The sequence below is a fragment of the Colobus angolensis genome, unplaced genomic scaffold, assembly GCF_000951035.1.
Source record: "Colobus angolensis palliatus isolate OR3802 unplaced genomic scaffold, Cang.pa_1.0 Scaffold134, whole genome shotgun sequence".
Classification (NCBI taxonomy): Eukaryota; Metazoa; Chordata; class Mammalia; order Primates; family Cercopithecidae; genus Colobus; species Colobus angolensis.
Genome location: NW_012114422.1, coordinates 3172625 through 3190431, shown reverse-complemented (window position 1 = coordinate 3190431; position 17807 = coordinate 3172625). Strand labels below are relative to the sequence as shown.

General features: G+C 39.5%; 1 protein-coding gene across 1 annotated transcript in view; it reads right to left on the bottom strand.

Annotated features, from left to right (window-relative positions):
- Window positions 1-9516: 9516 nt before the first annotated feature.
- MSH3 (mutS homolog 3) overlaps window positions 9517-17807 on the bottom strand; it is a 228733-nt gene continuing 220442 nt past the window's right edge. The window contains exons 23-24 of the mRNA XM_011934338.1: window positions 13017-13179; window positions 9517-10572 (exon numbers count right to left, since the gene is read on the bottom strand). Of these exons, the coding sequence (XP_011789728.1) occupies window positions 10461-10572; window positions 13017-13179 (275 nt within the window). The 3' untranslated portion in view covers window positions 9517-10460. The remainder of the gene's footprint in view (window positions 10573-13016; window positions 13180-17807) is intronic.

Here is a 17807-nt window from a genome sequence, read left to right as displayed (position 1 = left end):
TCTGCTGTCTTCAAGAGACATACTGAAGTCACTAGGACTAAAACACACACACACACACACACACACACAAAACCAAACAGTTTTGGTGCAGATATACTGGGCAAATGCAAACCCAAATAAAGTAGGTCATCATGTTAATATCAGGCAAAGCTGAATGCAACGCATGAGGCATTAAATGGAACAATGTGGGTTCCAGTAGAATGATGAAGAGTGTAATCTATAATGAAGATACATAACTGGCATAAACCTTTATGTGGCAAATAAAAAAGCATCAAAGTACATAAAATAAAAACTTCATAAATAAGGAAGTATCAGGTTTAATATGCTTCTTAGTTCTAGAAAAATTGAGCAAATTTGAGGGGAAAATTATATAGATAATCTGCAGAGTATAATTCATATGATTAAAATCATCATAAAATAGGGTCTGGGCATGGTGGCTCACGCCTATAATCCCAACACTTTGGGAGGCTGAGGTGGGAGGATCATTTCTATCCAGGAGTTTGAGACCAACCTGGGCAACAGAGTGAGACACCCATCTCTGCAAAACACCAAAAACTAGCTGCTCATGGTGGCATGTGCCTGTAGTCTCAGCTACTCCTACTCAGGAGGCTGAGGTAAGAGGATGGCGTGAGCCTGGCAGTCAAGGCTACAGTGAGCCTGATTACACCACCACAGTCATCCTGGGTGACAGTGAGACTCTATCTCAAAATAAAATAAAATAATTATAAAATAGGACATAGAAAATGTGATTAATATAATCAATTTACATAGGATCTAAGGGTCAACCAAATAATAAATATTTTAGGCTTTGCAGACCATATGGTCTCTGTTGCACTACTCAACTCAACTGTAGTGTAAAAGCAGCCACAGACACTATAGAAACAAATGGTCATGGCTGTAATCAAACTAAACCTTATTTACTAAAGTGGGCAGTGGGCCAGATTTGGTCCATAGGCTATAGTTTTCCCACCTCTGATCTAACCGTATAAAATTTTACATAAATATGCATACAACTTTATATCCTGAGGACAGGAAATGCACCTTTTACTCAAGCACTCAGGGAACACTTAAAGAAATCTAACAGGAGAATTTCTAAGATAGTCAAAATGGTATAGATGATATTTTCTGACCACAATGAAACAAAACTCAGTAACAAAAGAAGAAACAAAATAACTTCTATGACAGATATAACAGAGTGGCTCAATCAACAGGACTCCAACTTTGTCAGATTCTTTCCTGTGGACAAGAGCTGGAAGGAAGAATTGAATTTTGTAATGGAAGACCATGGCTGCTCAGACATGGAGTTTGGTTTTTCTGCAACAGTTGCAGTGGGGCGTTTGGTGCCTAGTCATTATCTTTGTGAGCAGCAAAGGAGAGGTGGTAGCAATGCACTTTTTACTGGCACAGTCCAGTGGGTCACTGATCCTGACCGTACTGCTTCTCATAAAATGTCTAGGCTTGATCCTTTAGCTCATTCAGGAACTCTAAAAGCTAAATAGACCCCATAATAAACTACTGTTTTCATAAACTAGAGTATGTTCTGTGGTCTGTAACTAAGAACTTGTTCAAAACAACCCCAACAGCTTGAAGGTTTTACAACTGTCTAAATCTTTGTGACTCTTTTAAAGATACTAAGTGGCAGGGCAGCACTAGAAGTGCTGTTTGTACTGAGCCATGGAGCCTCAGTTGAATGTATATCACATGTTGTGTCACTTATATTTCAACCAAAGATCAGGTGAGTCACAGTCCGATGAGTATCTTTGGAGCCTAAAGAAAGGCTGGTTAGTGCTGTCTTTGCATATCCTCATTTTGGGTGGAAATCATGAGCTAAGGGGAACAATTTTTCTTTCCTCTGACTACAGTGAAAAATACATGTCATAAAAAATGATGGCCCCTGGTGAAACCCCGACTCTACTAAAAATACAAAAATTAGCTTGACGTGGTGACATATGCCTGTAATCCTAGCTATGTGGGGGGCTAGGCAGGAGAATCACTTGAACCAGGGAATCAGAGGATACAGTGAGCCAGGATCACGCTGCACTCCAGCATGGCGAAAGAGAGAGACTCCGTCTCAAAAAAAAAAAAAAAGAAAAAGATGGCCCTTCTGGTTCCCCTTTAGATCCTCTTCTTAGTAAAATGAAACTCAGTGATTAAAATACACACACACACACACACACACACACGCACCCCTAAGACAACCCATTGGATCCAAGTTAATCCTTTCTACCCCAAAGCTATAAGTTGCTCAGCAAGTTCAGGGCCATTGGGAAGCCAGGGAAAGGCATTTCAGAGAAACAAACATCACAGGTTTGGGACAATAAGAAAAGACAGAGGAGTGGGAGGTAGCATGTGAGAGGGTGATGGGTACAGGCAGGTGCAAAGGACACCACACAGGAAGTTATAAATTGTTCACTAAGAGAGAAGGGAGAAACAGCATGAGCAAGTACAGAAAGAAATGAAGGACACACTGGGCTGCTAGGACCTTTGAATCATCAATTCACAAGGCCATAGGCAGGGAATTCCGTGCCAGGGGTTGCTACTCTCCACGCTAGCTGGCTGTCCATGTGGGGGCTCCAGACAAAAACTGTACAACAGAAACTACCATCATTAACACAACCATTCAGGTCTGCCTTCCTAAACAGTTGAAGAATAAAGGAAGTAAGAAATTGGTAAATTGGTAGGGAGGAGCAGGAACAGAGACACTTGGAAAGAAGTCAGTTAAGCCAGAGGAAAGCACAAGGCCAGAAAACAAAAAGAAAACAGCAGAAAGTCAGTAATGGCAGATGCAGCAAAAATGAAGATAGAGAGAAACTGATTGTCTATAATGGTGGAAGAGCCGCCAAGCCCAGAGAAACAGAGGCAGTGAGAAAGGAGGCTTGTTGTGGATAGAGTGACAAAGTAACAGAAATCAAACTATGCTGTATTCTGAAAATGATTCCAATTTCTTTTCTTCCATAAGCCCCGGTTAGGCTACTTTGTTTCTGTTTTACTTTGCAATGCGTCCCCCAGTGTTTTTCTGTTCTTGCAACTTATGAGAATCTATCACTACTAAGTTTGCAATTATTCATTTAGACCAGATTTATGATAAATTGCCATTCTGAAGGAATCATTTTAGTTTAACAATGTCTTAGCTACAGTTGAGCATTTATATAACATTTTTTTCTTCTGGTTTAGGGCCAGTCACAAACTGCCTGAATATAATTAGGTGTCTTGCAATTGATGACCTATACTCACCTGCCACTAACAAATGTCTTTCTTACATTTAAATCAGATAACTTGAAGTCTCTGGTACTTCTGTAGAAAGTTACCATTCAAAAAGCTACTAATTAACCCAAAAGCCCATAAATGACAGACTGGATAAAGACAATGTGGTACACACACACCATGCAATACTATACAGCCATAGAAAGCACAAGATCATGTCCTTTGCAGGACCATGGATGGAGCTGGAGGCCATTATCCTTGACAAAGTAAGGCAGGAACAGAAAACCAAATACTGCATGCTCTTGCTTATAAGTGGGAGCTAAATGATGAGAACTCATGGACACAGAGGGGAACAACTGACACTGGAGGCTCCTTGAGGGTGGAGAGTGGGAAGAGGGAGAGCAACAGAAAACATAACTATTAGGTACAAGGCTTAGTACCTGGGTGACGAGATAATCTGTAAACAAACCTCTATGACAAAAGTTTACTTACATAACAAACCTGCACATGTACCCCTGAGCCTAAAAAAGGAAAAACCTTAAAAAAGAATGTTACCATTTCAACGTATCCAACTTATTCCTTCCCACAAATAAGAAACTGCATTTTCTCACTACAAGAGAACTGAAGGGTTTTTTTTTTTTTTTTTTAATTCAAACCTTACTGCAAGGCTTCTAATATAGGAGTGATTGTTTTAGGAGCATTTAATATTGCAGATAAGTTAATCCACTGCTGATCAGCATTCATTTACACAGGGACTTATACGCCTGTTGCTTACGAAGTATCAGTTAATTCCTGGGTTCATTAACAACTCTTTTTTCTGTGTTTAAAACAGTCTGTCTTCTTATGTTGCCCAGGGTGGTTTCAAACTCTTGGCTTAAAGCAATTCTCCTGCCTGAGCCTCCCAGCAGTTTAGAGGTGTGAGCCACTACACCTGGCCAACGACTCTTTTCTATCATGCTTTTGTACGCACAGTGAAATAATAGTTTAGAAACCTGGCTTGTATGCTAATATCAAAGCTACTGATTGCTGGAAAACTTAATGCTCAAGGTCATGAAGCAGACTTAGTGCTTGGGAATATTTTCGTTACCTCCTTTCCTGATAATGCTGTAAAATGATTCAAATATCATTTAAAATATAAAATACTATTCTTGTAGAGTTTATCAACAGATTGAAGTATTATGCCTGCTCTTCATAGACATTCCTTTAAATCTCATAACACAAAAATGCAATTTAAATGTTTGCTTTTGCCTGATATTCTGTTAAAAAGTAATCTAAAAAGCTTGGAGAAATTAAAGGCCCACTGTTATTTGCAGAAGTGGCCTCTTCTGACGAATAACATTTTGAAGGCGATATGGCTGTGCTTTTTAAAACTTGACTCTTTATTTGCAAAGGAATCACTTAGGATACTCAGTTTAAAAATCAAGTATCCTCTTTGTATTTCCATTCAATTTTGCTGTGAGCCTAAAATTGCTCTAAAAAATAAAGTCTATTAAAAAAGAACCTAGATATAGACCTTACACCCTTCACAAAAAAGTCACTCAAATAGACCATTGTAAAATGCAAACTACAAAATTCCTAGCGGATAGAAGAGGAGAAAATCTAGATGACCTTAGCCATTGCAATGACTTTTCAGATATAACTCCGAAGGCATGATCCATGAAAGAAAGAAAGAGCTGATAAGCTAGACCTCATTAAAACAAAAAACTTCTGCTCCATGAAAAGCACTGTCAAGAGAATGAGAAGACAAGCCACAGATGATAAAAAACATAGCTGATAAAGAACTGTTATTCAAAATATGCAAAGAATACTTGAAGTTCAACAATAAGAAAATAACCAGATTAAAAAATGAGCCAAAGATCTTGACACCTCACTGAATAAGACATAGATGACCAATAAGCATATGAAAAGATGTTCCACATGACGTGTCATCCAGGAAATGCAAGTTAAAATAATGGCATACCACGACATACTATTAGAATGGCAAAATTCATAACACTGATACCACCAAATGCTAGCAAGGATGTGGAGCCACAGGAACTCTGATTCATTGCTGATGGGAATGTGAAATGGCAGTGTCACTTTGGAAGACAGTATGGTGGTTTCTTACAAAACAGAACATTTACCAGCAATCGCACTCCTTGGTACTTATCCAAATGAGCTGAAAACATACGTCCACGTAAAAAGCTACACACAGATGTTTACAGAGCTTTATTCATAATTGTCAAACTTGGAGGCAACCAAGATGTCCTTCAGTAGGTGAATGGATAAACTGTGGTACACCCAGACGATGGAATATTATTCAGTGCTAAGAAATGAGCTATCAAGCTATGAACAGACATGGAGTAATCTTGAGTGCATGTTATTAACTGAATAATAAGCCAGTCCAAAAAGACTACCTACTATATGATTCCACCTATATGACATTCTGGAAAACGCAAAACTATGGAGACAGTGAAAGGATCAGAGGTTGCCAGTGGTTTGGGGTGAGTGGGATGCACAGGCAGAACAGAGGATTTTTAGGGCAGTAAAACTATTCTGTATGATACTATATTGGTGGTTACATGTCATTAGAAATCTGTCCAAACCCACAGAATATACCACATCAAGAGTGAGCTCCAACGTAAATTACGAACTCTGGGTGATAGTGTGACAATGTAGGTTCACCAGCCGTAACAAACGTGCCACCACGGCGCAGGATGTCATTAGTGAGGGAGGTGGTGTGTTTGGGCAGAGAGTATGTGGGACCTCTCTGAACTTTCCACTCAATTTTGTGTTGAATCTAAAATTGCTCTAAGAAATAGTCTATTTTTAAAATAATAATGAAGCTCCCAAGACCCCACATCAGATGCAGTAAATCAGATAGAATCTTAAAGAGCAGTCATGAACCAAGAAATATGATTTTTAACAAATTTCTTTGGAAACCAGATCACTGGCCCTGTGAGGAAGGAAAAGGTGAGAGAACATGATGCAGAGATGACAGAAATTCACACTGGTATTGCTGTGTCTCAACTTCAGAGATTCAGATTCAGTAGCTTTAAGGTGGGGCCTAGAAATCTGCATTTAAGAAACTCCTTTGGTCCTTCTGATAGAGGGCAAGACATTCCTACCTCCAAAAGCGAGCTTTCTGGAAGTAGGATTAAGAATAAGGGGCTTGAAGCTGAAAAAGAGGTGAAGATGGCAAACAGTATTTCTCTTCTGATGTGAAAACAAAATACCCTTTTGCCAAAAAAGAAAAAAAGATAGCCAAAGGCAATGAAGAGAGGATCTGAGCAAAGGATAAAAGAACTAGAGGCAATTCCTCCTCCTGAGGAATAATTTTTTCCGCAGGAAGACAGTCTTGCCATGTGTCTCACAAAGTATGTAGGTGCACATTCCTCACCATGATTTCATGGAGACAAGGCAGATGACATGCTATCTTCGGGGATTTAGCCTCAAGAACAGATTAAGTAGTAAAGCTCTAACACACCAATTAGCAGAGCTGTAGCCTCTAAATGCCACAATACAAAGCACTTATCAAGAACAGGCAAAAACAACTGGCAGGTGTTTGGGGGAAAAACTGGTTCATCCAATGGGTAAGAAAAAAAATAATTTTTTTTTAGATGACATTCAAAATGTAGCAAGTCAGTAACTGTGCCTATGGAATAGCACCTTTAATTGGGGTAACTGTGTAAGTTATTATTCAAAACAGGACACTTCTGAGTTAAAGAGGCTTTTTAATAATTATGCCAGCAAAACAGGTATACATAAAATGGAATACTTTTTACCAGTTAAAGAGAATGAGGTTCTGATACACAGATGAATCTTGCATCTAAGTGAAAAAAACCAGACACAAAAGACCACATATTCTATGGTTCCATTCATAGGAAATGTCCAAAATAGACAAATCTATAGAGACAGAATGAAGATTAGGGGTTGTCCAGGGCTGAGGATCTTGGGGAGGAAAGGAGACTGACAGTTACTAGGTACAGGGTTTCTTTTTAGGGTGGTAAGAATGTTCTAAAATTGATTGTAGTGACAGTTGTACAAGCTTGTGAATACACAAAAACCCACTGAATTATTCACTCTAAATAAACTGTGCAGTATGTTAACTATGTCAATAAAGCTGATAAAAGAATACTAAGCTTGGATCTCAGTCCAGAAGACTATGATTCAAATGGGAATCATTTGATTTTCATATTCAGCACTGAGAAACATTGAGACAAACTGAGTAACTCAAATGCTTAGGTTTTTACATTTTTTTTCCTTTAAATTTTTTTTTTGGAGACGGAGTCTTGCTCTGTCACCCAGGGTGGAGCGCAGTAGAATGACCTTTGCTCACTGCAAACTCTGCCTTCAGGGTTCAAGCAATTCTCCTGCCTCAGCCTCCTGAGTAGCTGGGACTACAGGTGCCCGCCACCACATCTGGCTAATTTTTTGTATTTTAGTAGAGACGGGGTTTCACCATGTTGCCCATGCTGGTCTTGAACTCCTGAGCTCAGGCAATCTGCCTGCCTCGACCTCCCAAAGTGCTAGGATTACAGGTGTCAGCAACCACACCCAGCCTTTAAATTTATTTTTAACTTATAAAATTTAACTTTAAAAACTCATTTTTCCTTTCTCTTTTTAAATTATAAATTATAGTCCTATGAATTTTCAAATATTATTATACTAGTTATACAATAAGAATATTTTAAAAACTATATAGAATAGACAGCACTGAGGAGAGATGAAGCAACAGAAAGGTCAAAGTTGAAACTTGTTAAAATGTGTTTGGCTTTTTTTCCCCTAAGGTTGAAATTATTAAACTGGTCTGACTTTAGAAGGTTTTCGAGGAATTAGTGTGTGTTATTGCAGAATCACTAGCTCTTAATTTGTAATGTAATGGCTAAAAACAGACAAGTCACTTAAAGGAATACATCACATTCAAAAGTTGCTTTCCTTGACATTTGGCCACCAGTCAGCCCCGTCTCCCCCAGTCTCCATCTGAAGTATGCTCATGCCTGTGCAATACCAGAGGGAATCTGAAGGGCCCTGCCATGCACCAGCAGCCCTATTCTCACCTGTGTGGTTATATCTAACCTTAGAATTGCAGCCCCAAGATGGTCATCTGAAATACAAACACAATTGTTTGCAACTTTCTGCCTACCACCCCATGGCATTTATGCAGTCTTTATGACTGGGATTTGGCCTCAACGTTTCCTCCAATATCTCAGTAACCCAGCTGGGGATGAGCCTCACTTAGAAATGCAGTTCAGCTGTGCTGATCTCTTCCCCAGCTTAGAGGAGGCCTGCGCTCCCGCAAGCTGGCGGCCTGGCTGGCGTCCTGCTCATGCTGGAGAATCTACCCTGTAAAGTTCTACGCTGTCAGCTGCCAGACACTGTGTGCTGCCACTGCCAGGACACAATGCTGCTGGAACCCCTACCTGCTTCAGTGTTGATGCTGGCCTGGACCAAGCAAGAGGGAGAGGTGGCGCCAGATGTCCACCTGGACATTACCAGTGATTGCTGGTCCCTGCAGCTCCCTCTGGCATGGGCATCACATTCCTGGAGTCATCTCCTTTTCTCCCTGTGAGGTAGGTTACAGCACTATCTTTGAAATCTTGTTAGAAAGAATATAAGACATTTACAGTTATATAGAGTACTGAAACAATTTTGTTCTTTTTAAAAGTTAAAGCATACATTCCAACTAACTCTATTTTGACAGTTTTGAGAATTTGACTATACATTAGTATTTCTGGAGGGGTGGTAGAATCAATCAAACTACATCATACTCTAACTCCAATAAGGTTGGGAGTCTGATAGCTAAAGAGTGACTGACTCAAAAGTGAAGCCACAACCTGGGGACACTGTATTGACTCCTGTGTCTAGGGTCATTGCTGGGATCACTGAAGGTAATAATCCAGAAGAAGGAATTAAAAATATGTCCATCAAATGTGGGGAAGACATTTAACTGAGCAGAAATAATAAAAGAGAGGAAAATAGGATGGAGAGCTTTTGTGCAAGATCATATATTTAGAAACAAAAAGAACACATGGATCTGGGAAGCCAGATTGTAAGTGCTGTAAAAAACCCAGGGACACAGTTGAGCACGTGTTACCCTAAATTTGCAGGAAGGGAGCACTGTTATGAATCAACTAAGCTGTAAGGCTCATTACTGGGAAGATCATACACTTGATATGTTGATGAATAGCAAGGTCCTAAATGAACAAGTTCACTTCTATGTACTGCGCTGATCAAAGAGGTAACCTTAATTTCATAATTACACCTAAAAAAATGACAATTTCCAAACACTTGAAAATTGAAAATTCAATGGGACATACCATCATCTATAGTAAGCATTCATTAAATATTTATTACTCAAACAAATGACAAATAATTTCATCCAACAGTCTTTAGACTGCTTAATCCTGTGACAATATTTAATATTTTAAATTTCATGACCTTATTCTTTCTGTGCTCTAGTTTTTAAAAGCTTGATAATTCTATTTCTTTTCTTTTTTTTTTTTTGAGATGGAATCTTGCTGTATTGCCCAGGCTGGAGTGCAGTCACGTGATCTCAGCTTACTGCAATCTCTACCTCCCAGGTTCAAGAGATTCTCCTGCCTCAGCCTCCTGAGTAGCTGGGACTACAGGCGTGTGCCACCATGCCCGACTAATTTTTTTGTATTTTTAGTAGAGAGGTACTTTATATTTTTAGTAGAGATGGGGTTTTGCCATGTTGGCCAGGCTGGTCTTGAACTCATGACCTCAGGTGATCTGCCCGCCTTGGCCTCCCAAAGTGCTGGGATTACAGGCGTGAGCCACCATGCCTGGCCAATTCTTTCTATTTCTTATAAAAAATTCTTATGTTCTTGGTGGATAAACTGGTTGCCTAATAAAATTATTTTAGTTCAAATGGAGGGATTCCTGCCAGATTCACCCAGCTGCCAATTATCTGAACTGAAACAAATAAAAATATGAAGTAAATTTTTATATCACCCTCCAAAAGCTTGGGAATTATATTCTGCCACTTAAGGCTTTACTGGACTTACTGTCCATGAAATTTTCTAATTACAAAGTGGAAGACTATTGAAGAGTGTTTATACTTAGAAAAGTTAGGAAGACAGGAACCTGAAAAAGACTGTCTTCAGAAAAACCTCTCTGTTTCCAGTAGGAATATACCATGGTCATAATTTTATGCTCACATGTCACACAAACATAGGCTGTTACTGGAGAGTTATTTTGTACAGTTGGTATTTTTAATTCTCCATTTTCTGTTCACAAATGTAGTCTTTATTTTAATGAGGAAGAGAAGTCTGTGTTTCTTCCATTTCGAACTCCTCTGTCCACTTCTGCAGGTCTTGTGCATTATGCATCGTCCATAACTTTGCAAAATACTTGAGTCTCTTCCTGGGGAAAAATAAAATACTACTTATTTAATAAATGAAACTGCTGGGAGACAATACATCTCATCGGAAGCTATGAAAAGTCTGCAACATTTGAGTACCGGGCAGGCTCTATAGTTAGGAAGCTGTGACAGTGTCACCCTTCTGGTGAAAGGAGCTTTCAGAGCTGCTACTATAATCAAAGGACCCAGGTTACCAATTGCCACTATTGCCTTTGTGCTTTCTCCTAAAATCCTTACCCCTGCCAGCCCCAGAGGGGAGAGCCTGACCTCCTCCTCCTTCAAACTCTGCTAGAGGCTGGTGGTGTGTGCTTATTTGCACCTGGAGACAAGAAACTCCTGTGAAGCGTTCCCAGGATGAAAAGTAACACCAACCAAAGACAATGAAGCTAATTAAAGAGTAAAACGCCAGCGTAACACAGACTTACTTTTTTTTTTTTTTCCTGCAGAATAGCAACCCAATTGAGTATTTAGGGTATGGATCTAGAGTATCTGAGTTCCAATTACTGCTCCACCATCAACGAGCTGTGTGACTCTGGGTCAGTGTCCTGTCCTTGCTGGCCTCACTTTCCCCAACTAGACCATGAAGATAAGGCTGCCATAAGCATGAAATAAGATAATGTATGTAAAGCGATGAGAAGAGTAGCTGGCACAGTGTCTAGGCTGCTGCAAATGACTGCTCAGAATGGTTTCTACACACAGTAACCATCCAATAAATAGCAACTATTATAACAAATCCACACTAAGGCCCAAGATTCAGTTTGATTTCTTTGATCTGGCCAAAGGAATTGATGTGATAAGCACTTTTAGAAAAAAGGTAAAATAACAAATACAGTATCTTGATAAATGATCAGATTCTATCCCAATGCAACATCTTCTAATAATTCTCTCATCTTGTCAAGATAACTTCATAGATTTCAAAATGTCACTTACTAGTTGGAAGAGTTATGAGTAATCTGTGAATGTTTTTGCTCTTGCTTTGTAGGCTATATAGCAGAAATAAGAATATATGAAAATATAGAAATTGCCATATTTTATTGCTATCTTGCATATATTTCTATAGCAAATTTAGAAACTAACATAGTTTATTGCTATCTTGTATATATATATCCTTTGTAGTAAAGCTTTATTCTAGGTTTTTTTCAGAGAAAAAGAACAATAATAATATGGCAACTAAAAAGAGTTTAGTTTGTCTCTGCACTTTGCAGAGGAAGAGGGCTAACTTTATTTTTAAATTCTCGTAGATAATTTTCCTTCAGGAAAAATTTTATATTAATCTGGCTTGTAACAGAAATAGGCTGAAACTGATTATGCCACTTTGCTTTTGTTTTGGCATTGTGATTTGGAAATGAGCCAGAAAAGAGTGTCACTAGAGGAGGCTGTGTGCCATTTGTAGAGCCCAGCGCTCTGGGCTTGGTCAACTACAGTACACCAAAGTGGAGGAGAGCAAGGCGGAAGCACAGGAGAAGGAGGTAGAGAAAGAGAAGTTAATTGCACTACTGTAAACAAGTTAGCAACTGTTTCTTTAGCTAGTATGATAGGCATTGCTATTTCAATATTGAAATTTGGTAATAATTCCCAGAATTATTACCAAATATTAAAGAATATTCTTGGAGTATAACATAGGGACCACCAGTAGCCAGCCAAGATTTTCTATTCAATCAACAATCTGTTCATCATGGTCATATGGTTATCAACCAGGGTACTAATGTACCCAGCACATCAGGCTCCCCAAGTATGGCAGGGGTGGGGCAGTAGGTGCATGGGGAGCTTATGTTGTTTCAGAATTTTATATTTGGGAAACAAAAGGGTGTAATTTACAAATATGATATTTCCCTAGGAATATCTTTCTTTCAAAGTGTATCTCAGGTTTACATTAAGATTAATTTATGTACTGACTACATACTAGCTGGATAGCAAGGGTAAAGGTGAAAAGTATTCCCATAAGCATTTAAAGTGACAGAAGCCTGTTTAGAATGAAAAATTCGTCACAGTCTACAAAATAAGTGACATGTGGATACTGACTATGATTGCCTGTTACGTAGTACTATTTCATTAATATTCTGATAGAATTTCTGGATGTAATTGTTGCATATCTGAATAAAATCTAAGAATAAAATAAATTTTCTGTAGGTTCTCAATATCTTCAGTAACCTTTGGCATAACAGAATCTTTAAAGTAACTAATGTGGCACATATTAAGGAGTTAACTTAATTCTTTATAAAAATGACTGAAAAACGAATTTAGCAACTTAATGATCTAATGAAGATGCACTGCATTCACCTGAGCTTTGCAAGAGCTGTTTTCACTTCATCATAATTAAATGGTTCAGAACATTTGAAGAGGTGCTTAAAAGTAGATCTGATGTTCATTTTTAGGACACTCCTCTTTCTTGGACAACTTAGAAGGTTTCATTACAAATGAAAAAATGCAGCATAATCACCCTGACCTTTTCGTATTTATTAATCCTTCCAGCTCTTTTGACTTGTGAGCTGCTTTCTTCAAAATTTCTCCAGGAACATCTGCTAGTTTAGCCACATTTAATCCATAACTCCTTGCTGCAATTCCTCTAGTTATTTGGTAAAGGAAGGTGACAAAATCAGGGACTTGTTCTTTGCCTGTGAAATAAAGAAAGGAGATCAAATCCGTGCCTGAATGCTGAAATAAATTATAGGATTAAAAAGGATATGTACATTCTCATAACTTTATTAAATCATACAATCTGAAATCACTATTCCTACTTGCCTGTTAGATCCATTTATTAATTTGATATGTCAAGAAAAGGGTAAATACTGTTTTGAAACTGCTGTGTGCATATAGGACCTTTTAGCTCACTTAAAATAGTTTTCAAAAATGATTCATTGCAAATTTGAACTGAACATCTATATTAAAAAGAGAATGATTTTATTTATTTACTTTCTTAGAGATAGGGTCTCGCTCTATCACCTAGGCTGGAGTGCAGTGGCGCGATCATACCTTACCGTAACATCAAACTCCTGGGCTCAAGTAATCCTCCTGCCTAGCCTCCTAAGTAGCTAGGACTACAGGTTCATGCCACCACACTCGGCTAATTTTTAAATATTTTTTGTAGAGATCGGGTCTTGCTATGTTGCACAGGCTGGTCTTGAACTCCTGGCTTTAAACAATCCTCCCTCCTCGGCCTCTCAAAGTGTTGGGATTACAGGCGTGAGCCACTGCGCCGGGATGAGAATGATCTTGGTATGTGGTTGATACAATATAATTTCTCCTTTTTATGTTTCTGAGACAGGGTCTAACTTGCTTGCCCAAGCTGGAGTTCAGTGGCACTAATCTCAGCTCACTGGCAGTCTCAACTTTCCAGGTTCAAGGTGATTATCCCATTTCAGCCTCCAGAGTAGCTGAAACTACAGGTGCATACTACCATGCCTAGCTGATTTTTTTTTTTTTTTTTAGAGATGGGGTTTTGCCATGTTGCCCAGGCTGCTCTTGAACTTCTGGGCACAAGTGGTCCGCTCACCTCGGCCTCCCAAAGTGCTGGGATTACAGGCATGAACCACAGTGCCAGGCCTATAATTTCTCCCTTAAAAACAGATAAGAAAATATTACACGTTGGTCAGTTTAAATAACAGGATTGAGATGTTCTGGTTTATTAAATATTCAGTTTAACTAAGAGCTATACATACTGGATTCTGTTCAGTACCACCCAGATCCCTCTTAAGACTAAAGAGTTAATTCCCTCAGCTGTCAGACAGATTGTTGGCCTGCAACCCTCGACTGTTTGCCTTCTTTGGAAATTGTTGCAGCTGAAGGGAGGGCTTCACCCAAGACCACACCTCGCTTTGGGGCAGGCTGCAGCCAGTGACTGGTTGTTGTAGGTAGCCTCGAAGATGGCCAACAAAGACCTCTGCCTGCTGGTGTTCACGTGCTTGTGTCATTCCCAACCAGTGACTCACTTCTAATGAACAGAATACGGCAAAAGTGATGAGATATCACTTCAGAGATTAGGTTACAGAAAGACTGTGGCTTCTGAGTTGGGTACGCTCACTTTGTTGCCTGCCTGCTCTGAGGGAAGCCAGCCGCCATGTTGTGGGCTGTCTATGGAGCTGCTCACATGGACAAAACTGATGTCTCCCACCAACAGTCGGCGAGAGGCTGAGGCATGCCAACAGCAGCATGAGTAGGCTTGGAAGCAGATATTGGGAGGCTTGGCAAGAGCCACGTGTGGACTGGGAAGCCCTGACATGGCTGTTGCCCTGATCAGTGACTGACTGTAGCCCTGTGAGGAACCGAACTAGAGGATCTCTCATAGGGCTACAGTGTTCAGCCTTAGAGGTGTGGTTAAGTTGCCCCTGGACTCCTGACTCACAGAAACTATGAGGTAATAAATGTTGTTCTAAGCCGCTATGCTTTGGGGGGTAATCTGTTGCACACTGTTTGCAAATTACCCCAAACTAATAAAGAAAACTAATAAAGGTATAGAGGTCTATCCTCCTCACCCCAAGTTGAGGTAACTCTGAAGGACGATTCTAGCCTCAGAGTTCTCTGCAGGGCTGGCTGAAGCCTTTTGACTATAACACAGCCCAGCACTCCCAGTGAACCTCCTGAATGCAAATCTCAGAATCTGCTTCCTAGAGGACCCAGCCTGTCATATATACATACACATGAACTTAAAACTTTGAAAAAACTGGGATATAATGAAGTACAATAATTATAATAAACCACTGCATGTAGTTTAAGCTAAAGCAGCTCAGGATATTATGTAACTTTTATTATGAAATTCAATATAATTGTGCTGCAAAATGTGCACTGTGCTGCAAAAATGTCCAAGGTGGGCCAGAGTTACAAAGATTTCTACAATCCCATTATCCTTATGAGTTTATTAAGAGCTTTTTCTCAACCATTATTTCATTTGATAGATGTGTATGCTTTTCTTCTTTTATCAGTGAAAATTTAAAAAGCCAAAGACTGAACACAACAGAGAAAAAGGACAATGGATTTTTCCTGGCCCTCCTCTAAGAATTCGGCAGCAGACAGATAAGAGCTTTCCAAGGGTGGGTGCTGAAGTAGGAGGTGGAAAGAACACCAACTCACTCAGAAACACAGACCCAAATTTCCGTTACAAGGCACCAAGAGTACCTTTTGCCCCCAAATGAAAGTTGAGGAACACAGGTGTGGAAGTAGGTGGGAACAGATTAGGGAAGACGCAGCTAGAAGCCAGTGCCTGCAAACCTGGATAACTTTTTGTTACTCTTCAAAGTTCACAAGACTAAGACTGAAGTGAAAAGCAATAGGCAATCAAAAAAGCCATTTCTTAAGACAGAAAAATAGTTTATCACTTCAACTGTGTTAGTCCTAACTGATCTCCCTGTCTCCAGTTCTCCAATATAATCTAGACCCCATGCTGACCTTTCTAAACAAGATCCATTCATCTGTCTGTCCATCTATCCATCCAGCTAGCCATCAGTATTTTCTGAGAGCCTAATAAATGCCATAAAATCTCCCTACCTAAAAATTTGTAATGATTTTTTTTTTTTTTTTTGAGACGGAGTTTCACTCTTGTTGCTTAGGCTGGAGTGCAATGGCATGATCTCGGCTCACCGCAACCTCTGCCTCCCGCGTCCCGGGTTCAAGTGATTCTCCTGCCTCAGCCTCCTGAGTAGCTGGGATTACAGGCATGCACCACCACATCCGGCTAAATTTTGTATTTTTAGTAGAGACAGGGTTTCTCCATGTTGGTCAGGCTGGTCTCGAACTCCCGACCTCAGGTGATCTGACCACACTTTGGCCTCCCAAAGTGCTGAGATTACAGGCATGAGCCACCGTGCCTGGCCTATTGATGACTTAATTTTTTTTTGTTTTTATACAATAGTGTATATGTGTGTGTGTGTGTGTGTGTGTGTGTATATATGCAGACATATATAGAGAGTGCATGAGAGATAGTTGTAACAATGTTCTTATATAATGTATAATACAGCTACAAAATATAGCTAACTTACATAAAATATTTCACTGCTCTGAATACCTTGTTAACATACAAACAGTTGCTGAGTGTGTCATTATATGCTGGTCTCCCCTTCACATTATGGTAGTTCTCACACCTTCAAGGTAAAGAACGTGAGCACTCTTCCATAATCACCTGGGGGGTCTCTTTTTGTAATTATGTACTCCTTCACCCTCTGTGCGGGAGAGGGGCTTGGGGTGCTGGTGGGATGGAAATATGGAGTCAGAAAAAGCCACATGGGAGAGAATAAAACTTGTTTTATGAGTAAAACTCTTGTTTCTTTACAGGTTCACAGCAAAACTTCTTGATGAGGAAGTAATTACTTACAAGCAATGGCCATTTCTTAAATGGACATGATTAAAATGTTTACCTGGCACTGCTTTGAGTCAGTGGAAGTAATAATTCATGTTTCTGTTTATTACAGGGAAACTTAGCAAGATTTATATTTAAGCCAAACGTCTCTGAGCAGTTATTCAAGAGATGTGTGCTGATAAATAATTTCTGAAGTTGCTTTTAGAACAGATTCATAAAAATTTAGGGGTGGGTGAAGTTAGGTGACTTGTCCAAGATCATACAGATTGGAATATATTAAAATACAGGTTTCTTAACTATTTGTTCATTGTTTTACCTATCATATTATTGGAAATAGAGTATTATAGAAGCCATCCAAAAGACCTGTGGAGCATTTTACTGATGACCTATGCAGTGGCCTCTACCTCATATAGAAGAGGAGAAGTTCGGGGAGAGGTAATGGATGAAGCACAGATATAGCCAGGAACAATACTGGAAGGCAGCAGGCAGTGGAGCACTGCTTCAAAATTCTGAGTGAGATGGTTTTCAATCTAAAATTCGAATCCTGGCTGAACTATAAATTCGAACATGGAAGCTATATATATTTTTTAAACTTTTAAGTTCAGGGGTACATATGCAGGTTTGTTATAGAGGTAAACTTGTGTCACAGAGGTTTGCTGTACTGATTATTTAATCCCCCAGGTATTAAGCCTTGTATAGATTAGTTATTTTTCCTTATCCTCTCCCTCCTCCCACCCTCCCGTCTAGTAGGTCCCAGTGTGTGTTGTTCCCCTCTATGTTTCCATGTGTTTTCATCATTTAGCTCCCACTTAATTAGTGAAAACATGCAATACTTGGTTTTCTGTTCCTGCATCAGTTTGCTAAGGAAAAGGGTCTCCAGCTTCACCCATATTCCTGCAAAGGACATGATCTTATTCTTTTTTATGGCTGGATAGTATTCCATGGTGT